Source organism: Acartia tonsa, chromosome 4, assembly GCF_053477335.1.
Source record: "Acartia tonsa isolate MP-2025a chromosome 4, ASM5347733v1, whole genome shotgun sequence".
Classification (NCBI taxonomy): Eukaryota; Metazoa; Arthropoda; class Copepoda; order Calanoida; family Acartiidae; genus Acartia; species Acartia tonsa.
The window spans coordinates 13274844-13300260 of record NC_137263.1 but is presented as its reverse complement, the minus strand read 5'-3'; the positions used below and the strand labels follow the sequence as shown (position 1 = coordinate 13300260).

The 25417-nt window shown below is 31.6% G+C and overlaps 1 protein-coding gene across 1 annotated transcript in view; it reads left to right on the top strand.

Moving 5' to 3' along the window:
• The window catches only part of Cad89D (cadherin 89D), a 153213-nt gene that overhangs the window by 68030 nt on the left and 59766 nt on the right, over positions 1-25417 (top strand). Inside the window, exons 7-13 of the mRNA XM_080156463.1 lie at positions 324-489; positions 1794-2749; positions 12147-12228; positions 16326-16491; positions 17160-17384; positions 21513-21739; positions 23818-25126. Of these exons, the coding sequence (XP_080012589.1) occupies positions 324-489; positions 1794-2749; positions 12147-12228; positions 16326-16491; positions 17160-17384; positions 21513-21739; positions 23818-25126 (3131 nt within the window). The remainder of the gene's footprint in view (positions 1-323; positions 490-1793; positions 2750-12146; positions 12229-16325; positions 16492-17159; positions 17385-21512; positions 21740-23817; positions 25127-25417) is intronic.

The following is a 25417-nucleotide window of genomic DNA, read 5'->3' as shown; positions in this document are numbered from 1 at the left end:
GGGGTAACAAAACTGGTATTAATCTCATGATTTTTATTTTAATATTCGTTGTAAATATGATTTATCAGTATTTCTGAGTACCAGTTCTAATCCAGCGGATATTAATCGGTTTGGAACCTATACTTAAAAATTGATTATTCACTTAAAAACACCCATAGTTATATCAAACCCCATACTTGTATATGAGATATATTATAGTGTATGTTAGTTTCTTATCATTTGAAATCAGTTGGTCATGTATTGTAATCTAAAGCCTTCCCATCCAAAACTGAAGTAAACTATTGGTTTGAAGTTTACACACAATGTATATTGTCTATATTTAGGGATAAGCCGAACACGCCCAACTCTGACATCAACTACTCCATCTCCTCTGGGAACAAGGACAAGACCTTCTCGCTGGAGGGGACGGGCAAGGCGGTGCTGGTACTGCGCAAGAAGCTCGACTTTGAGGCCGGGGACAAGTTTTTTAATCTTACTATCTTAGCTCAGGTACACCATATTGTAATTTCTTTTTTTATCTAAATTTAAAAAACAAGGATGACAACATCCATAAAAGCGAAGCACTGAAACGGTAGGACATACGAACATTAACACTTTCATAGTGTCTGAACTGAATAATCAGAATATAAAAGTATAAGAGTCGAAGCAAAATTGTAAGTAAATTTGGTGAAAAACTGCTTGATACAGGATAATGTTTCTGGACATACTTACATCTTTAGGGCTTGATTATAGAGTTGCTTCGCTTAAAATATTGTTCTTTGTTGTCCCAGGAATCAATATACCAAAAATCAGATCAAACGGATAATTAGATTACATAAAAATTAGTTGTTAAAAAAGTAGAAAAATCAACATGTTTAAAATAGACGTACGGACACTCTAGTAACGATTATAGAGTTGCTACGCTTTTTAAATTGTACCTAACTACTACATTACCATGCAAAGTTTGAAATCGATAGGATAATTCTAACATGACTAAATTAACGAAAAGCTAACTATCTCGGACGGACGTACGGACGGACCGACGTACAGACGGACCGACCCTAATTATAGAAAAGCTTCGCTTTTAAAAAAAACACCAAAGAACTATTTTTGATTATCAAAAATAAACCAATCGTTGACCGTTTTCTTACCCAACCTTACCTTTTTCTTTCTGTGTTTCTAATCTTTCTTTCTGTTTTCTTTATTATAGTTGTCTTACTTATCTATTTTTTTTGTTGATTTTTTAAGAAATTCAAAATTAATTTATACATTTATTTTTATTTTTATGATATTGATCTAGAAAAATGCATATAATGATTTTATTAATATTTTTAAGCTCATATATACAGATTGTGTTTATTTCTATTAGACTGATCCGCCCTTGACTTACAAGTGATATAAAACATTTCAACTTCTGTTTTGTGTGTATTTATTGGTGTCTGTGTGATTGTGAGTGTGTGTATGTGTGTGATCGTCAGTATGTGTGTGTGTGTGTGTTTTGGCATTGAACAGTTACACCCTTCCACTGAAAATCTCATTACAATTTATTCCTGAATTTTGAGACATTGGTGTCAATTGATGAGTGATCTTTGATCAACAAAATATGAACTTTAATCTTTGTCTTCGTGTACTGTTTAATTTCAGATGGTTTTCCTTTAGTTTTTTTAATGTCAATATTTTATTATTGAAAATATTTAAATTGGAATAATTCAATTTAAAAAAGGGCATATCTATGAATGACGTGTTTAATTGATTTTTCCTTTATGAATAAATGAATAAATGTTTTTGTATCATTTATATTTCTTTAATCTTAGGACGGTGGAACACCTGCCTTATCTGCAACCTCCTCGTTGTTGGTGACCGTCAGAGATATCGACGACATGCCACCCAAGTTCACGCACTCCCTTTACAGAATACAGATACCGGAGGACCACCCGATCACCGGCAACTCCGTGCAACGCAAGATCGAGTTCTCGCCGCCCATTCAGGCGCAAGACCAGGACACGGAGCTGAACGCAGAGCTGGAGTACAGGATCACGGCTGGCAACCAGATGATGTACTTCCATATGGACAAGAACACTGGAGAAATATTTCTAACCAAAGAGATTGATCTCGAAGTTTTAGAGTCTGATAAATTTACCCTGGAAGTGACCGCCTGGCAAAAGGATAATGAGCTAAAATCCGACTCCGCTGCTGTGGAAATTCAGATCCTTGACATCAATGACAATAAACCAACTTTTGATGTAGAGAAGTACAACATGACAGTTATAGAGAATCTGCCGGCTGGATTTAGGATCATGCAATTCGCGGCTGTGGACAAAGATACTCCTGAGAATAGTAAATTTACTTACAAACTTGAGGATCCTTCTGGAGCCTTTGCTTTGCTTGATGATGGATCGCTTGTGCTTGATCAACCCCAACACTTTGACAGGGAAAAGAATGAAAATATTGTGGTTCGAGTCCTTGCCGTTGAAGATACTCCGTCAGTGCTTGAAAACAAGGAGCCTAATAGTGTTGAAGTAGAAATTCATCTGCTTGACTATAACGACAACAGTCCCGTGTTTTTGCCCAACAACGTGTACGTGTTCCAGATCGAGGGAAGTGCCAAGGTTGGGGACAAGATTGGCACGGTGAAGGCCACGGATATTGACCAGGGACCGAACGGATACATCAAGTATGAGATCAAGAATGCGACAGAGGCTCTGCCTGTACGCCTGGATGGACTTACTGGCGATATTTACCTTGTTGATATGTACAAGAAGGCACAAAAGTAAGTCTTTTTTTTATTTTTTATAAATATTGTAATCCTTATACTAAAGTAACAGGATGTTTGTCTGTCTGTGTGTACCGAAGGATCTCGCTAACCGCTAAACCGATCGGGTTCTCCTGGGTAGATTCTCATATGTCCTGGGAAGGTTTTTAACTATTTTGGGGGAGGGTACTACCACCCTCCCAAAAGAAATGACAAAAAAATTGAAAAATTTCTTAAAATCTGGGAGACTTCAGCGTCAAATAAGGTGGTATCGTACATAAAAAATTAACTTTAACAAACAAAAACATTTAAAGTGCCACTAGAGGCCTCTAGGGGCGTAGCCGCTAGTTATAAATATTGTAATTATTATAAGTAATTATTTAGTATATTAAGCAATTTTTACTTTTTACCAAAAATTTGAGAAAATGTCTTTCATTTTAATCCACTGCTGTCACGTTATTATTAAATTTAAGCATGATTTGCTTATATTTACAAAAAAAAAATTTTTTGTCTCTTGCCTGTATTATGTATATTATTATCCTTGTTATTACTTTATGCTTTGTTTCCTGTGAACTAAGACTTTGCGACGTCTTTTTATGTATGCATTAAAGTCACTTTCATGATAACTAACCAACCCCCTCAAACACAAGAATAGGATTGAGTCTAGATTGCGAAAGACAAGTTCCGACGTCTTATTAGGCTGCTGGCTACCATAAGGCTAAACACACATGTTACATTCACACATTCGCATTTTTAATATCCAATAAGACCTAGGCATCGCACAGCTAGATAAAACTAGCAATAAAAATTGGCTTTTATCGTTCTTTAATAAAGGCGTTTGTCCTTATTCAAAGGGCCTCCATCGCAGTTTGGACTTAATCCCTAGAATGTTTATAAGAATGTCACCGATAATTCTATTGTTTGCTAATTGCTAGGAAATAAAAATAGAATTTGTGCTTGTTACCACTGCAACCACACCAAACCATTATGCCTCCCAGTTTTATTTGTTGCAGCGAGGCTACTCTTAAATATATTTGTCCGTATGACCCTAGTTTAGTCAATTGACTTGTTTCTTTGTTTAGATTCAGAATTTTCCAATTTGACGGATTTCATTTATTTTTTTAAGAATTATTTTATTTTATTTTGTTCTCTTAATCCTAAATTTATTCTAATGAAGTGTTTATAGTGTCTATGATATTAAATGACGTCATAGAATACAAATGAGGTATGATAGACCAATAACAGACTAAATTACCATTGGTAGGCCAGTATACATTTTATTTGACCAATGGTAGGCTAGTATGACGTCATTTTTTTAGGCATTACAAAAAGCATCTATTCTGATTTCTTTCGTTACACCTAGGGAAGCAATCATGTCAAATTTACCCCGATTTTTCAACATATCTTAAGATTTTCTTCTATTGAGCTGCTATTGAACATAATCATCCTTGGCGTCTTACACATCCCCCTTCTTCTCTCTTTTTACTACCCAGCCATCTTGTTTCTATTAGTTTTAATGCTTGGCAGGAATTTCCCCCTTCCGGTCCTTTTTATAGCATAACCACAACACTCTCTTGGAGTGGTGGAATTGCAGCAGCCCCGCCTACATTATTATTATTCTTTATATTCCACACATAAAGTCAAGAGTAATATGTGTTTCCTTTTTTGCCGCGAATTTTTCATGCTTCCTTGTCACTTTTTGCCAATTGAGCTCTTGTATGTAGGTGCGTTGTAGGACTGATGCAAAATTATGGATCGGCAACCGCTCAAAATTGGCTGTGCTTTGCATTTTAATTAAAACTTTTTGTCCTTTCAATTTAAAAAAAATAAACCCCAAAATAAGAAACAACCACACCGGCTACTACTGACAAAAAAACGCAAATATTTGTCATTTTTATTGTATCCCCCACAGGGTTACATAGAAATAACCTAAACTTTAGGGTTAAGGTAGGGTTTAAAGCTTTGAGAAACACTTAAGTTGAAGATGGTCAATTATTGACTAGAAAAAAAGTTAATAAACACCTGACTACAATAGTTTTTGAAACCGCAATTAAGTGAAACAATCTTGCATCTGACGACCCTTGCAATGGTAAAAATTAACTCTGAGCGCAGATATATGGTGGTGACTTGACCCGTATTTGTGCAGAATAAAAGCATTCATCAACATCTCTTGATTGCCTTTCTAACATTCAACGAAGGGATATATAAACTCAAGAATAATTATTTGACTTCTAACTTTTACCTTTTTGCAAACCTTATTTTTAAACAATTTAAATTGGAATAATATTTTAAATATTACAAAAGTTAGAAGCAAAATATTTTTTTCTTGAAATAAAGTATCCCGCCCTTTTAACCACTCCTTACTAAACATTGTACCAGTAAAAGGATTTTGGATTTAGCAATGTAAATAGCATTTTAGATTACTTTTGAATAACTCTTTTTATTACAGTGAATGTTGCTAATTTTAGTTATTGTTGTTGACCCTCAAGTAAAACAAACAGTGGACATTTCTTTAAGCAAAGAATTAGTATATATTCCATTTTGAAAAGTTATTTAAGTTATTGTTTGCATATAAAAAATAAAACATACATATAACTTAATCATTTCAAAAATTATTTACTTGCATTTAACTAACTTTAAAAACAACAAAATAATACATAAATAAACTACTGCGGTCAATTTAATTAAAGGAAGCCTTTGTAACAAGTAAAACGATACCAAATGTTAGCGAAGCTGATATGCAGTAAGTATCCCATGGCTGTTAGTTAGGCTGTATCATTATGGTTTAAGAATTTTTTGTGAGTATGTACGTGTATTAAATCTTACAAAACGGCTTGTGAAAAAAGTGTTTTACAGCCGTGAAAATGATATTATTCTCAATTAATGTCACAACAATAAGATACAAAAGACTAGATATGAAGAGTGTATTCGCTTGTTTTAACATTTCAAAATAAAACGAAGTACAGTGTAGAGACTACAACTTATAATGGGCCTAATTATAGAGCAGTTTCCTGTAAACCAGCCACCTACATAAAAGGACTTATAGAGTAGAATCGCTCCTTTACAACATTAAAACATAAAGAATTAAACATTGCTAGGTAATGAAGACAAATCGTAATTGACTTAAATTCTCATGTACATTCCACAGCGACCAGGCTTAAAATGATTATTTCATATGAAAAAGGGCTATTTGTTTAATTAACGGAGCTACTATTCTAGTATTAATTCTTTATAAACATTTAAATTTATTTCATTTTAAAATGTTTCTAATAAGGATTGGTTGGTAAATATTTAATATGTGGTTTATTAAACATAACTAAAGCTATACTCATGTGGATATTGTTCTTCTTGTTTGGTAAATATTTAGTATGTGGTTGATTAAACATAACTAAAGCTATACTCATATGGATATTATAGTTCTTGTTAGGTAAATATTTAATATGTGGTTTATTAAACATAACTAAAGCTATACTCATGTGGATATTGTTCTTCTTGTTTGGTAAATATTTAATATGTGGTTGATTGTGGTCAAATCAAGTTGATCCATTTCCCACACTTAAACATTGGTCTAAAATTGACAAAATAAAAAAAATACTTTTAGTAGCGCAGCTACTCTTTAATCAATGAATGTCCGTATTTCTTCTTATAATTACGTTTTCTCATTCGTTGGCTTAACAACTTTGGGGACTTTAGTGAATTTTGTTTGGTTGCTTAATTAAGTCGAATGTTCAAACGTTTCAATTACTAATTCTAAAATACAGAAGGGATAATTTTGTGTATCATCATTGGGGATGCACATCAATTTATCAGCCATTGTCTCATCCCTTTAGATCCCAGAAATATAGAAAAGAAACCAAACTTGACCATAGTCAGACCTCAAATTATAATAATTTTGTCACCAGACCAGACAGTCTCAACTCAATGAGATATTAACTTTTTTTTTTCATTTAAAACAACCACAACAATTCACAGTTTAATTGGTGTTCATACTTTTAAACGAAGTATGAATTTACCCAGTATATGGGGGTTCAAAAAGCCAGAATAAAGTTTTAAATTTGAAATTACTCAAAGTTTTGCTTTCCCTCAACATGCATATCGAAGATTGAAACGCTCCTCCTTTATTTTCGAGAAAAAAATTGAATTCACCAAGCCTGACTTAGGGTAATAAACAAACAACTATAAAATCCTTCCCCCCTATTTTCAATAAAATTTCAAATTAATCTATCATTGACCTAACCCTATTGGCAGCAAAGACATTGATACTTAAATTGCATTCAAAATATATTTAGTAGACATTATAAAAGTTTTTTCCTATGTTGGTAGAAACGCCCCACTTATACTCAGTGGGACGCGCTCTTATGGATTTAATTTATCTCACCCAGAGTTTAATTTGATAAAATTAGCGCAGATTAACACATTTATACACATTATTACTGTCAAATTACTCTAGACTCAACAAATCATAATAAATTGTTTTTCTTACAGCCGTAAACCGGTTTTGAAACTTTTCACCCCATGTAAGTCAAAATTACTTTTTTAGAAATATTATGATTTAAAAATGATATATATAAAAAGAGGAAAAGAGACAGCGAAACTGAACAAGGACAATCAAGTTTATAAGCTGCGTTGCTTTTAGAAGCTTGCAATGATTATTAGTCATTATTAGCCAATTTAGTTGAATCCTTTCTGTTTTTCTATCGATTGGGCAAGATTTCTTCATTTAACTTTGCAATGAACAATTTGAATCTGTATGAAATATATTTATTTTCTACCGTTTTTAGCAATTCAATTTATTTAGTTGTGAATTGTCACAAGTTTCATCGTCAACCAACCGACGACGCAAAAATGAACCAACACATAAGACTTGTAAAGCAGCTTTAAAATAAGAAACAAATGTGAACCATTTTGTTTGATTGCTGTATTGATGGTAGCTCAGAGGAAGTTGGTAGTTTTATACACAGGAAGCTAACAAATATATTTACAATTAGAATTAGAATCAGGACTTTGCTAGCACAGGGTGCAGGGAGAGGTAAATGTTAAATAAATCTTTCTCCACCTAAACTTCTGCCTTTCTGTAGCTTAGATTAAAATATAATGATTACCCTTAAAGCAAAATATGTTAAACATTTCTATAAAGTAAACTAGAATTTTAAAGTTAAAAAATTAGTGTAAAAGTTTTTTTTACACTTTTTTACATTCCTGATAATGTTCGAAATGTGTATTTGAAAAACAACAACTTATAACTTATAATTTGTTAAAAAGAGAAAGAAAATTAGCGAAAGGAACTATTTAACTAAATCTAAAGGTTAAAGTTTTATTAAGGTTTTATCGCTTGTGGCTTCTTTATTTTATTATATCCATTAATATTTTATTATTCTTTAACCATTATAAATTAAAACAAGACTTGATTCATTCAATTATTAAGGTAATAAAACGCCATTCTTATTGAATCTTATTAGAGAATAAATTAATATTAAATAATAAAAAGTAATAATTCTGCATGTCAATTGATTTCAATTTTCATGTATTTCTTATCTTTTGTTACTTAAGCCTAAAAATAAAATGTGACATAGTTTCTTCTTTTTATAGATTTTATAGATGTCATTTTTTTTAAATGTAGTATGTTTAATTAATTAAAAAAATTATCAAAGAGCAAACATCTGTAGATGGGTTTGTCCTTGTTTGTTTAATGCCCATTGCCTACAATATACAATACAGTGACAGGGGGATACCACCTAAAGAAAAGTAGTTTCCCTCAAATTTAAGTCGAATATGTTTAAGATTCTCTAGTATGGCTTCGAAATCGAAACCGCTGGATTAGAATCGGTCTCGGTCCTACTGAAAAATGATGTATTTTATCGTATTGTAGATATTTTTCTTCGAAAAGTAAAATGAAAAATCATAATATTAATACCAGTTTTGATAGTCCAGGCCTTCGGCCCCTTGGGTCTAACAAAACTGGAATTTATCTATAATTTTTCGTTTTACTATCCGCGAAAAGTTATCTATAATACGATGCGATAAATTAACTTTAGTTAATGTTGGTAAATTAGAATTGTTATTCACTCTTTTCATTGTATTTTAATTTTTTAAAAGGGTAAAAAGCTTTGTTATTTCATTCCAATTACTGTTATTAAAAAAAGAAGATTAAAATATATGAGTCCTGGAAAATATTGACGCACAAAAAAAATGTTGAGATAAACCATCCCAGATATCCCTGGCCGTATATGTCCGCAAATAGTCGCACTAAATCAAGCTCACAGTAGGCACCTTGCCGATACCAAATTTGGAAGCCTATTGAATTGTTGGTGTGAAAATTCTTATTGTATTTTGTTTGCCACGAGCAATACTGGAAAGGAATTGTTGTTGTTGAGGCCATAAAAAGTGAGATGACTACAGAGATGATTCCTCTCTCTGCTGGAGACATCTTTATTTCCTCAAACTATAACAACAGTTTTTTTTAAAGTCCATATTTTGTTTATCCTAGCCTAAATTGTGAATAATATCAAACCTAACCTTTAAAGCACACATTTTTAGCATTTTATCAACCTTTGTAGTTAAATCTTTATGATTACTTTTTCATTGGGCGACATTTGTCTTTAAGTCCTAGCTTTAAAAAAGTTTTTTTTACATCAGAAACCTTTTCTTAATTTTATATAATTTTTATAACAAAAATAATACTTTTTTGATTGTCATTCAAGTATATAAATGGTTAATTGATCATTTAAATCTAATTGCAAATTTTTTATATGTTTTTTTTCATAAAGTGTGAATAAAACTATAGAGATCTAATAAAAGCTCCTATTAAACACCAATGGAAACATAAACTCCATTATTTAATATCCTATTGTGTAAAGTATTAAGGTTTTTTATCTGAAGTTTAAGATCTTAATAACTACTGAACCGATTAGTTTCTTCATTTTAGGTTAGCTTAACTTAGGTTACGGGATGGTTTTGGACTCTTTTATTTTTCGATTTAAGCCCTTAAGTGGTTTTAGGCTATTTTTGTCTATTCTATACAACTTTAAATACAGCTATTCTAGGGGCGAAAGCTGCTATTTTTTTTATATGTTATATAAATTTTTTATAATGATGGAGAAATTTCAAAAATTGGTGAATGAACTTTTTAAAAATTCAATTAAACCAGGGCTTTCTATCAATCTAATTACTGCAGCTCTTTTTATATAATAAAATAATTGTTGTACCAGTCTAACTTTGCCTAGGAAAAAAGGTTCTACTTATGGACATATAATTGCATTAGGTTGCTTCAAATATCAAAAGGAATATAAAAATAAATAGTCATTATATATAGTCATTACTCTCTGTACAAAATTAATCTTTAGTTTGTGGAAGTTTTAATTTTATAGTTCTAAACAACATAAAAGTAACCTAAATCACTATATATATTTGTTATACGTTTAAACATAAGCAACATTAACTAAAAATTGAAGCACCCTATAAAATGCAAAATAAAAAACGCAGTCACATCCAAACTTAATCATAGCTTGCTTAATTTTTTACAGCCGTTTTAATCTAGCTTCCGCTTTTATTAATGCAGTCAATATGATGGAGCGAAGCCCCTCTGCAATTTATTGGATTGGTGGCTGTTAGCAATGTATTTGCTTTTGTATCCTTTTTTTCATAGAATTCAGATATGCAATCGGTTTTTTTGTAGACCTCTTATTTTTTAAGTAATTTAAGTTTTAAAAAAAAATTAAATCGATTTTAAGGTACTAAAATGCAACAAAAAAAAGAAAGAAAATGGCCATTATGAACAAAAACAGTAAGATCTTTAATTTGACACCTTACTTTTTCAATTCTGTCAGGTAATTATTGAAAAAATCGATTTTTTTAAACCCACGAGAATAAAAACTTTGAACTTAATTTTATCATTTCACAGGTAAAAAAATATGGGTTAATATATACCTTTAGAATCAGAAAAATATTACAAGTCAATTGTAAGCAAAATTAAAATAAAAAGTTTACAATACAGTATATAAACTACAATAAAAGGAATTATATGAAAATATCATATTATATTATACAGGCAACGTCTTAATTCTTGAATTGAGTATAAAAATGGGAAGGGGGTAAAGAGGGGGTAAGAAAGGGAAGATGAAAGTGTTGCCTGAACAAAAAATATAATTGGCCATTTGTTTATTTTTTATTTTTTTACTTTTTTTCAATTTTGCTTACAATGGATTCGTAATATTTTTCTGATTCTAAAGGTATATATTAACCCATATTTTTTTACCTGTGAAATGATAAAATTAAGTTCAAAGTTTTTATTCTCGTGGGTTTAAAAAAATCAATTTTTTTAATAATTACCTGACAAAATTCAAAAAGTAAGGTGTCAATTAAAAGATCTTACTATTTTTGTACATAATGGACATTTTCTTCCTTTTTTTTGTTGCGTTTTAGTACCTTAAAATCGACTTAATTTTTTTTTAAAAAAACTTAAATTACTTAAAAAATAAGAGGTCTACAAAAAAAACCGATTGCATATCTGAATTCTATAAAAAAATTTTACATCTACTACTTACTAAAAGAACCGGCTAGCTATAAAAAAAAGTTGATACACCTTCTTTAGAAAATTTTAAAATTAATTTTCGAAGATTTTTTTCCCTGACTCAAATTCAAAAGAGTGGCGCACTCTAGATGCCCAAAAAGAGGAAGACTATTTAACATTGGATAAGATGATTCAATGAAGAACATTAATTATGCAATTAATAAATCTCTGTATCCGTAATTAAAATGAAGAATAATCATAATGCAAAGCTAAATTCTGCACACAATGGACAATAAACAAAATTGCATATTTGTCAAAACTTTGCAAATAATTAAAATTGACGTGAGCGCTGACTCAAATAGTCTCGTGTTATCATTAAGATTTTTACCTAGATAAGGCCAATTGTTTACTTTTTTTAATAGTCTATGTTTAAATCGTCCCTTTTGTTTACATATACAGTACATTGTTCTTTTTTATTTCTAGGAAGTGTTTTGTTTGATTTTTGGATTAAATTGTTAAAAATGGGTAAATTTGCAGACATCTATACTATATAACAATAACTATTAGGATATCTTTGTGTCTGACTGTCTGTAGCGAAGGAACTCGATAACTGCAAGGCCGATATGGTTCTCTTTTAAAGTGGAGCTTTATAGGAAAGTTTCGAACAATTTCGGGGTGGGTATATTCAACCCTCCAAATAGAAATCGTTCCTGGAAAAGATAACCCCTCTCAATTAAGTTGTTTTACTTTTCTCAAATGTAATTAAAAGTAAAGGGTTGATCTAACCCCTCCTTTCCCCCTATCCTTCCATCAAGAGCCCCTAGAGACATCTAGGGGCGTGGCCACTAGGATACGATTTACATGACTGTTATCCAATAATGAGTTTTAAAGATCTTATAATTTTAGGATGAGTTTCTTTGTTGAAGCAGTGGACCAGCCAATCAAGGAAGATGAAAAGAAATCCGCTATTGCTGTTGTTGAACTACAGGTAAGTTTTTAGTAAATATTGGACCAATCACAGGAAAGGATTTTATATTCTTGATAATTTTGATAGGCTCTTAGTAAATTTGGTTAGAAAATACTGACCAATTAAAAAAAAGTCGAGAATATTTTATTTTATTGAAGACTGACCTAAATATTAAATGTGGGACACCTGCCATATTCCCATTAATTAAGCAGAAATTAAATCTTTAATTAACTTAAATATTATTCAGCAAAAGCTGAAAATTATTAGATTTTCTTAATAATTACAGAAAAAAACTACACTATTTTAAGATCAGCTAACAATTTTTTTTCTTTAAAATTTTTACAAATTTAACCCCTTGAAAGATAAGAAAAAACGTAACCCCTGTTTAAAGTTTTGAGTCATAATTGATTTCTGTCTCTTTCCTCTTCTTTTTAAGTTACATGTGAAAAAATCCCATTAAATTTTTGCAAAGATACATTTGAATACAAGCTACATACACATACACATTCTTTACAATTATTTTAAAAAAGGAAGTTGGGTTTTAATACATGACGGTTTCTACATGCGAGAAAAGGGGCTGTGTAAGAGGGGGGGGGGGGTATTAAGGTTTAGAGACACTTTTTAAACAATATTTTGCTTAATAACATAGTCTAGTCTGGGGGTAGTTTATATTTTATCTTGCAGGACTGTTAATCATTAAAGTATTTGCATGCATACGCTTTTTTCAAAAGAAAAAAGTGATGTCCCATTTATTGTATTATGTTGTTTTAGCGCATAAATAAACACCACCCCCCCCCCCCTTTCCCCTATATATATATATAGATAAACATTATGAAAGTAAAGTTTTTATAATTAATAACATGAGATTCGTTTCTCTTGAAAAGCTGATACCTTAAACAGAAAAAAGTTCATTCATTTTAATCATTTTTATTGTTTAACTTCATTTTAGTGACTTCCATTCTAATTTAAAAATATTCACTGCAATTAGAGAAAAGATAATTTTTTTCCTTGGGGATTTTAAAAATAGGTTTCTTAACAAAAGGGGTTTGAAGAATCCTCATAGAATATTATTTAGATTAATTGCATAGACGTGTAAATGTAATGTGTTCTAATAATCACGGATAAGTAGATACATATTCTATGCCAAGGGTGTAAACAAAGAATCCCAGTAATGCGCGAAGCGTACTGAAAATTTGTACATATCCACAATTAGAAATTTAGCAGGGCGTGTTCTATATAGTAACTACGCTGATGTCTATTTTCAAGAAGTCGTGATATTCATTGAATAAATTATTTAAATTTATTTAGTATAGGAAATTTTGGATTATTCTAATTAAATATTTGAAGATTATTTCTAGACCCTTTCATTGTATACTTTATGTACAGGGGCGTTGGGGGAGGGGGTTAAAACACTCCTAAAAAAACAACCAATTTAGCACCCTTCTTACAAAAAATTTCGAATTCACTTTTGGATAATAAATTCTCAAAGTGCTTCATGCACGCCCATGCAAAAATCATGTAATATTCTCATAACAAACAAAAATACAAACATCTTATCATTTTACAAAAAAAAATATTATATATAATTTGTGACATTTTTAACTGTCAAAATGTATGTATATTTGATAATAATTTGCAAATATGAAATATCTAGACGTATAAAAGACTTGAGATACATGATATGAGATGGATTTTTATCTGGGAAAATATTTTGATTAAGCTCGGCTTAAATCAATGGTTACGTCAATATTGAATTCACTTCTTGTAAAACTACAAAAATATTGCATTTAAAAAAAGCAATTTGTTTTCTTTTGTGAGATTTGAAGTTTTGGTAATGTTTATGGATTACAATTTAAAACAATAATAAATTTTAAGAAGAAAAAATAAATTAACATAAAAGTAGCTTATTTGCAATACAATAATCTCAAAACTATATTTTAAAGGCTTATTAGTATTATATTGTCATCTTTAAAAACAAACTTTTTATGGATATTATTTTTTGTTAAAATGATAATTAGTTGTAATGTAAGCAGCCCACTATTGGTATGATGGTATAATGATCGGTTTACACCAATATCATATAAATTAGGTTATACACATTTTTCATGCAAATTTATTACACCACTCTAGTTTGTAGACTAGGCTAGTATTCTATAGAGATACCTAAGTAATTGAGGTTTTTTGGAAACCGCCATCTTCAAGCTAGACACTTGAATGTTATACTTTTGATGTAAACTGCACCGTCTATTTCACATATGATATCTTACTTTATTTTATTTGTCTAATATATAGTCTAAGTTTTCTTCTACTCTTTTATTCATATATTGCTCTTTGAAAATTGTTTTTAGCAAAGCTACTCTATGATTATCTTTGTCTCTTGGTCCGTTCGTCAGTCCGTTAGTTATGAGAGAAAAGAAAGTGAAGATACCTTAAAGAGCATCAAGTATACATTTTACTTGGTTAGTTAGTCTTTCGGTCATGCTACAAGAGACATTAATATATTGATATGCAAAGGTTTCGTGATAGTTTTCTTATCCATTTTTTCTCTCCCTCTTTTTTATGTCCACTGAACAGATGCTGTTTAAATTACTTTGCCTGTTTGTCCTTCAATGATTTGTTTGTGTTTTGCTAGGATGATGTCATCCTTGTTTTTCAATAATTGTCGACTAAAAATATAATATTTTTAATTAAGCTTTACACAAAAATATTTTTTCCTTTGAAAACAGGAGAAAGATAATATTTCATTGATCTCCCCCTGCCAAATATTCTGATATTTAAAATACTATGTCCATATGTGTAGCTACCAATCTTAATTCTTAGAACAACATAAATATAAGCTTGTAATGGGTGGATTTAAGTTAATATTTATTTTGTGTGTCTGTGTGCATGTGTGCATGTGTGTGTGTGTGTGTGTGTGTGTGCGTGTGTGTTTGTGAGTTAGTAAGGCATCCAAGTTGATTGAATAGGTATTTTTATAAGGAATCTGAAGTCAAAATAATCCCAAAAAGGTTTGACGTTTTCGGCTGGGGACACGCGCGCACAGTAGTTCCATACAGGAAGGAAAGGGATGAATTAAAATTTATTTATAAAATTTAAAGCCGCTTTTAATGTTTATTTTTATCATAGTTTTTTTTGTGGCAGCTACTGTTCTATCAGTAAGGTTTCATTAGATCTAACTTGGCTGTTCTTGGTCCAAGTTTTCGCTGTATTAAGCTTTATTGTTATTTCTTAAAAACATTATTGTATTGTGTTTTTGAATCATATTCTAGCAGGGAAACTTCTTAGAATATTGTAAGTAAAAGTAAATCGACCATTAAAAGAATATTTTTTGCAGATCACCAAAAATCATGATTACATCGTATCCATAAATTCATGAATTGCGGCAGTATTTGTAAACAGTCACTCAAAAGCTCAAACAATTTTATATCACCGATTGTTTACGCCTAAAGAAAAAAGTTGCACGCCTCGTACGGAAACCAAGGACAATTTTATTCAATATTAACACTGCAAAAATATTCAATGGTTAATATGGAAAAGAATATTGCATTACAGTAAAAATCAGTAACAGCTTATAAAGTATTCAGTAAATATATTTCTTAAGTAACAAACGACAATATGTAAGTAAAGATAAAGAGCTAATTAAACTGCACAGAGAGATATAGAGAATCGTTGAGTTGCTGTCTAATGAACATACTACAATGCCTCAATTATACATAAGCTTCTTTTTTTGCACGTGGTCAAATGAATCTTTCTTACTAAAAAGACACATATCAAACACACCATGTAAAAAAAATAAAATAAAAATTCTTTTCAATTTACTTTTAAAACATGTAAGAACCATACAATACTATCATCTATAATACAAAGTAGAACGATGTCTGTCTGTTTGTCTGTTTGTTTGTCTGTGTGTCTGTTTGTCTGTTTGTTTGAAGCGAAGGATCTCGCTAACTGCTGAACCGATCGGGTTCTCTACTATATCAACAAGGACAATTATGTCCATAGCACAGTAACAACTGACTATTAGCATTTAGACGGACAAAACCTGGTTGCCGAGTAGCTTTATCAAAACTAAAATTGTCTTCACTTAATTCTTTATTTTATATTTTAATATTTTTCAGTGGCCAGACGTACAGGTGGAAGGAAGGTTTGTTGGAGCCCCGTACGAGTGGTGGCTGGATCCTGCGCAGACAAGTGACCTGGGATCCTTCATTGGAGCTGTACAAACCTCCAATATGGAGTCAGAATCAACCAGGTTTCAGCTAAAACATAACTACAATGCTAAAAGTAAGTTTGCGATTATTTTTTAACATATTTAGGGTTTGTCCGTCCGTACGTGTATAATTGATAGCTCTGTTCGTTAAGCATGTTTGAATTGGCCTATCGATTTTAAATTTCTAATTTCTAACCTATAACATAAGTACTAAGTAGCAACTATTTTATAGTTACAAAATTGCCAAAGTAAATTAATCAATTTGAAAAACTACCAAGTAGGTCCACAAATATCTTATCTTAACAGAAATCAGGTTGTGCTTTAGATTAAAATTTAGATAGCTAATTAGATAGAAGATTAAGATAGCTAATTAGATAGATTAAGAATGATTGCTAATTAATTGCACATGCGTTATATTTGTTTCTGTAGTGCAATTTTCTATGCTTCCAGTTTTATTAAATTTTTTTTAATTTTTTTTTATTTTTTAATCTTAGATACTCATGAATTGAAAGATACTCTGATACTCTGATTTTTTCCTGTATTTTTTTTGTCAGAGGTTTATCGATACCCCTGTTCCAATCTTTTAAAAATCTATTAAAGTTGAAAATAAAGATTCTTTTCCTGTTTTAATAATTTGACTTTTGTACGATTTTGTAAGTTTTCTTATTTATAACAAATATATGTATGATAAATTTTGGAGGCTAAAATAAACTGATTATTTTATTTCTGCACTTTTTTTCAGTACCGTTCGAGATTGACACCGAGACCGGAGTTGTAACCGTTGTGGGGGTGAGGAAGGACGAGGAGTGGAAGGAGCACTACAGCGTGCTCGTGGTCGCCAAGGACGGAGACAATGAGATCTCTACGCAGCTGAGCGTCAGACTCGTCAGGGAGACGGATCAGCTCGACCAACAAGAACATGATGTGCCAAAGATTTTCAATTTCACCGTCGCTGAGAATGTTGAAGGTAATTTTTGTGTCATCATTTAAGTGGGATTTAAGTAGGATTTAGTGGGATAGCAAAATAGTGAAAATGGGTCAAATATAGTGTGCAAGACAAACAGACACGTTAATTCATAGGCTAGCTCCGCTAATAAAATGTAAAAAAGCTATATTTTTTAATAACTTGTCTAAATGGGCCAAATTTTTAGAGCCAAGAACACTATGTAAAATATCCTTCATACTTTCTAGATTTAAAAATGTACAGTATTATTTTTTTTATCCGCGTCTTGCTGCAGCAAATTCGGCCACTTACAGTATTATAGTATTGTTTAATCGCCATATTTAGCTAGTAGCAGTATTAAGGTTTTAATTTGACAAGCGAATAAACAGGAAATATATGTTTTGAGAAGCAATGAAGAATAAACACAATCAAAATGTGGCAACATTATTCAACCCACGTTCTTCATTGAATATATTACAGTCATTGAAGAAATTTATTCAACTGAGATCATTTATAAAATTGAAATATTATTCAGGTACCACTAGGGAGGGAGGGGATATTGGATTGTAAATTATACTAGTACCCAAAGTTTTATAACTTTGTTTTATATTCGTTGACTCTAAAATTTTGGTTACTTTTATTAATTTGTTGGTTCCAAAATAGCGGTGGTAAAAGTTCCAAACCTATAATTTCAATCTACAGAAGTGTTAATTTTGTTCATTATCATTGGGGATTCATATCAATTTATTGTGGATTGTCTTATCCCCTAGGATCCCTGAAGCTGCAGATAAAATACAAAGTTACACTCATGTACATTGTTTATTTATTTGTGTTTTTATTATGTGTTTAGTAGCGTTGATGCTCATGTAAAACTTTTTATATGATTGATTGTTGGTTTTTATTTAATATTCATTTTTAAACCGAAAATTTCATCATCAATTTAAATACACAACTTTTATTCAAGTCCTTAAAAGCCCTATAATTGCTTTGGTAAACGTTAAAACAATTTTCAACTTTGAATATTTGACCATTAAATTGGCCATAGTTATTAATTATAAAATATCTCCGAATAATTTAGTTCTAAAAAATGGCATAAAGTATAAAAGTCTTAATTAGCATATCCTTATTAAAACTCAAGGTGAGCGAACATATTAAAAGCGACAGCAATTGTGTGCGCGCGCGTGCGTGTGTGTTGGTATGTGTGTGTATGCATAATATTTATTCTTACAAAACTACCAAAAAATGAGAATTTTGTGAGACCTTTTAAGTTTAAAGAGTCTCTTACAAAACTTTTTATATATGTTACCTATTTTTCTATTGATACATTTTTAAAAGCAACAATCTAGAGATTTTAGTCAGTTTAATTCAAATGCAAAAAAGAGTAGGTTGTTTTTATTGTTCTTTTTTCAAGAAAAAAATTTACCGCTCATTTTACTTTGCTACTTTTGGAAATAATTATATACTTCTAAATTTTTTTTTTTTATATTAAGATATATTAAAAGTTTAAACTAGAAAGAAGGAGCACCTATAAAAATTTTGTGTACATAATGAATTTGTTGATTAAGCCTAAGCAGTAGGAAATTTACATTAAGTTAATTATTAAAATAATTAGGCATACTATTATAATATTATAATTTATAACCTAAACAGCTTCAGGAAGTTATATTTCATTATATGTATATACACTGTTATATTTATCAAAATTATAATTTCTTTTAGTTAAAAACAAGGATGACAACATCCATAAAAGCGAAGCTCTGAAACGATATGACAGACGAACATTAACTTTTGTTGAGTGTCAGAACTGAATATACAAAATATGAAAATATAAGGTTTGACAAAATTATACGTAAATTTGTTGCAAAACTTCTTAAATACAGAATTCTGTTTAAGGACATACTGACATTTTTAATACTTGATAATAGAGATGCTTCGCTCATAATATTGTACCTTATAGTAACAGGAATCAGTAATAAAAAAATCAGATCAATCGGATGATTTTATCACATAAAAAAATGTTATTAAAAAAGTAAAAAAATCAACATGTTTAAAATGGACGTACGGACATTCTGGTAACGATTATAGAGTTGCTACGCTTTCTAAATCGTACCTTACTACTACAGGAATAACCATGCAAAGTTTGAAATCGATAGGACAATTCTAACATGCCTAAATTAACGAATAAAAGCTAACTATCTCGGACGGACTGACGGACGGACCGACCCTAATTATAGAAAAGCTTCGCTTTTAAAAAATTTAAACATATACCAAAAAGAAGTTTTAATATAGTTTTATTTCTTTTAAACTTATTACATATTTTTTAATTTTGATTAGCCTTCTTCTATCGAATACGTTTAATAATAATTTTGTAACAAAGTTTACTTTAAATGCCAGAAAATTGGGAAAATAAACCGTAAAAAACACTTTTAGGAAGCTCTTAATAGCACATATAAAAACAATAACGTCAAACAATACAAATGACCAATGATAGGTCAATACACAGACTAAATTACTAATGGCAGGCCAGTATACATTTTAATTGACCAATAGTAGGCCAGTATGGGCTCATTTTTAAAGCCAGTATAAACAGCTTCTTCTTTTAGGACACATGAAAAGGTTAATGGGAGATTAAACTATCTTTTCTACAATACTTGGCAAAGAGAATTTTTTTTCCCTTTTGGCTTAGAATCTGCTTCGTTTCCGCTGGATTCAAACTTGTTCCAATCGGTGAAGGAAAACAATGTCTTGCAAAGTTTTACAAAAATTATTTTTAAATTAATACAAAAAGTCTTAGTTTATCCATGTTATTCTTTCTAAAAAAAGAATTTTTTTTATTTGAAGCTTAAAATCTAATAATTACTTTGCAAAAAGCTATGCAACTAATCCATATGATTATGCAGTCCTTGTTTCCAAGAAAAATGAAAAAGTTGAAATGTATTGTGACTCCATATGAAAGAATGGATTTATTATCACTTGGATATTATACCAGATTTTCATGTTCTTTAAAAAGTGAACTCTGTAGCGGACTAAAATAACGATCTCCCCAATCCCCTCACTTCCTACTGGATAAACCGCCCGACCAATAAATGCGAGGAGAAATTCGAACCTAAATTGACAACAATTTTTCTCCTGTCAAAATATCCCCGTATATTTTACATCCATTTATGAGAGGAACTATAAAATTGCGTGCTCTACTTTATCTAACTGTATAACCACAAAAATATAATATTCATATTATTACATTTCCTTAAACAAACTTAACTTAACATTTTTTACGATGCTTTGCATTATTATATATATATATTAGTACTGCAGCCACTCTATGACTAGCATTGGTCCGACCCCAAACGTAGGTGTCCCAAACGTCGAAGTGGACAAACGCAGGAGTCCCAAACGTCGGAGTGGACAAACGTAAGAGTGGGACAAACGTCGGAGTGGATATTGCTTATGTAAAACCTGGGAGTGTCCGCTATTTTAATAATATGACAATTTTGATTTTTTTTATACCCCTGTCTACAAAATAATGACTATGGCCGCAGCGCTCGGCCCCCTGGCCAATAACCTAACCAAACTAAGAAAAATAACGGGACCGTTTTCCCACTCCGACGTTTGGGACTCCTGCGTTTGTCCACTCCGATGTTTTCCACTCCTACGTTTGGGACTCCTACGTTTGGCGTGGAACCCTAGCATCATTTGGCTTTTCGTTACCTTGTCCGTAAAGACGAATAATATCTTCTTTTTGACGGATTTTAAACTGAAAATCAAAGATTTCTTACTTATAGAGCCATCTAACTAACTAGATGTAAATCGTTTAAACTTTTGTTAGATTGCTATTGCTAATGATATAATGGACTTTATTGTCCTTGTTTAATTAGGGAAATATGTAAAGCTGTTGAAATTTTTATTGAAAATACAAATAATGTGCAAAAATTTGCCTCGAATATTTTTTCAATCCCACCTTCCAATTTATTAATTAAATTTATGATTTAATGTCTGTTGCGAATATTTACAACCTGTCTTATTAATGATATTAAATTGGGTTGGGGAAAGCCATACAGGGAAAAAAACTCCCAAAGGGGATAAAAATAGTGTTTTTAAAAGGATATTTGGTATAGGTCTTTTAAAAAAATTAATTCATTTTTTTTGTTCTAGGTGGAATTGTAGCCAACCTGTCCGACTTGATCTCCGAGACTAAGAACGCCGTGCACATGATCGCCAACGAGGAGGGGAAGGAGAAGTTCTACCTGACGGAGGAGGGTCTTCTCTACACTAAGGGACCACTGGACCGAGAGGAAAGGGACTCGTATATGTTCACTGTGCTGGCCGGACGCAGGGGATTGCCGAGGGGGTTCAGATCCCAACAAGCTTTCCAAGTTAAGGTGGGTAATTAATATTTATTTGTCTTTTTTAAGTTTCAAACAAACTTTTGTTTAGAAAGGACCATAGGAGGTTGACAAGAATTAGATGTAAATTTATTTCTACTTTTGAGCTGTATGGTTTTTTTGTGGATAGCATCGTGTATTTTTTATGTTTTTTAACAACAGTATTATTACCTGCTTATTTTTACCAATGTCAAAATCATCACAGAGACTTTCTGTTTAGTTCCTTATTTCCATAATTGTTAATTTGCCTTCCATTCACCTATCCTTGTAAACCCAAGTTAGACTCTTCGAGTCTATATCCTTTTGGTTTTACGATTATGAAATTATTATTATTATTATTGTATCTATAAGCAATAGCATAGAATAATAATAAATAGAACTAAGAACTATTTAACAATAAGTATTAGAAATATCAATTCATATTAAGTTTTTATGATTATTTTTAAATGTTACTTTTTTGATTTGGTCTTTCTAATATTTTTACCCACTTCATCGTTTATAGAAAATTAGTATGTATATTTTTAGAATTCTAGAGTTTTGTTTTGAATAAGTATTTTAAGAACCACTGAAATCTAGCCAATAGCAGGAGGAGATGTCATCTTGGAGTTTATTTAATTTGCACACACACGGGATTTCATCCACTAACCAAACTTAACCTAACCACTTTTGAATAATTTTTCTGTGGATACAATTACACTTTTAATACCTGGATTGAATTCTATTTGTAAACTTTCTTTGATCTGTGGAGGTGAATGATGTGATTATGATATCTCGGGAGACACCCTCACACGACTTTAATTGTTTCCCATCAATGGATATGTGTGTACCACATCAAAATATATCACAAAAGTGTTTTCTAAATCATGCAAAAAAAATAATGACTTATAATGAAATCTAAAAACCCCTAGAAATGGAAGAGCAATTCTAGTTTGTTTAATCTACAACCCTTCTTATCCCCCATAATTCATAATATTTAATATAGTCTTGAGATTGAAATCATTTATAGATATTGATCCAACCCATGAATCTAAATATAAATAAAATATATGCAGTTTCTCGGTCGTCTAATTAAAATCAACAACTAAATTTACGGTTTTGTGATCTAACCCCTCCTACATAGTGTTAAGGTCGAACATTTAAAATCTTTTAAACAATTTGTCAAACATAAAGGTGAAATTTTTCAGCATTTTTTACTTCTTTTCTTTATTAATATGAAGTCTTATTGTTAAAATGTTTTTTGTTTTAAAAGGTATGAAATGCATTTTACGGGTTGTGGTTTGATCTGATTATTGAGGTTAATCAGGGAAAAAGAGGATCTTTGACAATTAATTATTCTTTCCCCCAAAAAAATTATGATATTATGATAATTATTTATCACATAGTATTAAAGACAGATTTCCGTGGATTGAAAAATGAAAATAATTTGGTTTGATTACAAGTTTGCTAAAGATCCGGGTCAACAAAACGTAGATTAATTTTAAAATTCGAAGAAAATTCTGTATAATGTATAATAATTATATACAATATAAAATTTTTAATTTAGGTCAGAACCGATTTAAATCCAGCAGAAATTAATCGGATTCGGAGCAATACGAGAAATTAATTTTTAAATTCAAAATTTTTTTTAGTGGCCTATCCCTTTAACTTTGGGTTAAACGAGTGTTTTACTACGTTTTATCTTTTTACGTCATGATTAATATTTTTTGAAAAAGCAGCAAAAAGATAAAATCAGCATTTTCTAACTATTCTATAAAGTTTTAAGTTTGAAAAATTTAGGTATTATCCTCCTAGAATTTTTTTTTTCAAAATTGAAAATTTTTATACGTCAAAATTTACGACGGAAACAGAAAATAAGTCTATTTGTATCAAATTGTATACTTGAAAGATTTTAAATATGTATATGCAAAGATAGTTCTTCCTTTTATGCTTTTATAGACAGTTGTAAGCAGAAACATACAAAAAAAACATTGTCTAGGTTTATAATTTTTTTTTAAATTTTCTTTGGACAATTTCAATTGCCTCTCAATCTGTGACATACCAATAAATGTTAAATGATATTTTTATTCTATTTTCAGATCAAGGTTACCGATGTGAACGACAACAGCCCTGTGTTTGAGCAGCACGTGTACCAGGGCCATGTGGCCAGGAACTCCAGAGCCGGCACCCAGGTCCAGCTCACAAAGCCCATTAACGCCTCGGACCCTGATATCATTGACGCTGCTCAGGTCAAGATTGAGATATACGGCAAGGGCAGTGAAAAGTTTAAATTTGATTCTGCCACCGGTGGAGTTTCGTTGGTAGATGAACAACTGGATAGACAGGAGAAGGAAGTTTACTACCTGCGACTCCGGGCAACTGATTCTGCTGGTCATATTGGCGAGGCCCAGTTGGTCATTCATGTGACCGATACTAATGACCACCACCCTAAATTCCTGAAGCTCCAAGTGCTTGATAGCAGGCTGGTGTCAGTGGCCAAGGATAAGGTCTGGGTGGGCGACGGAGTCGGCGCTCCAGTCCTCGACATGGCCGAAACTGTGCCGCCTGGCACTAGAATTGCCCGCGTCCTGGCCGAGGATCGAGATAACCGGAAAGCTGGTCTTATTTACAGTCTCATCTCTGAAGAAGCAACGCATATGGAACCAAGGAAGTCACCTCCTGCTAAGGATCGTTTCTTTGTCGAAGAAACTTCTGGCGATATTATGGTGAAACGTCAAGTTGAGGCTAAAACTAGTTATGTGCTTAACATATCCGCCCAGGACGAGGGGGGATTATCAACAATCACCCAAATAATTCTACGAGTTAATGACATCAACAATAATAAGCCCGTATTTGACAAAAGTGAATATTCATTCCGTATCCTCGAGGGAGATTATTTTGAGACAGATGTTGGTGTTGTGTCGGCTCAAGATGATGATTTCTACGACAACGGTTTGATCACCTACAGCCTGGCTAAAGTTATCGGGGCTGGTGATGCCATTTTCAAGATTGACAGCAAGTCTGGTGCTATAAGTGTGACAGGCCTACTAGATCGAGAGCGGACACAGACTATGTTTTTAACGGTCGAGGCGTCTGATCATGGCGAACGACGGCTTGTGTCCGATGTTAATGTGACCGTTGAGATTCTTGATGTGAACGACAACCAGCCGATATTCTACGGCTACGACAGGTTGATGCAGTCAGGGGGTATCCACACCATCCCCGTGTACACCACTCTCATAAGACAGCCCTACATAGAGCCAGGTGTCCAAGTGGCCAGGGTTCTGGCCAACGACACAGACGACAGATCCCTCGGCAATGGATTGATTGGATTCAAGCTGTTGGATCATCAGAATATGTTTTATATTCATCCGGAGACTGGCATTGTCACTTCTCTTGTTAAAATTGGTAAGTTCGTCATTAAATCATAATTTTAAGTAGTGCAGCTTTTCTATATGTAAGTTACGATCTTACGTCCTTTTAGAAAACGATCACTAACGCCTTCACTAACCATACTATACAGCATTTCAGCAGTTTCTATAATGTATTAATTACATACAGTGAGTTTTAAAGTAAAAGTTTGTTTTTGTGTGTATTCAATCAATAACTTTAAAACACAGAAATAATAATAGCCCATTTTAGCCTGTTTTGCTTTAAAATACCTTGTTTAAATCCCACATCCATTTAAAGCATATAAAA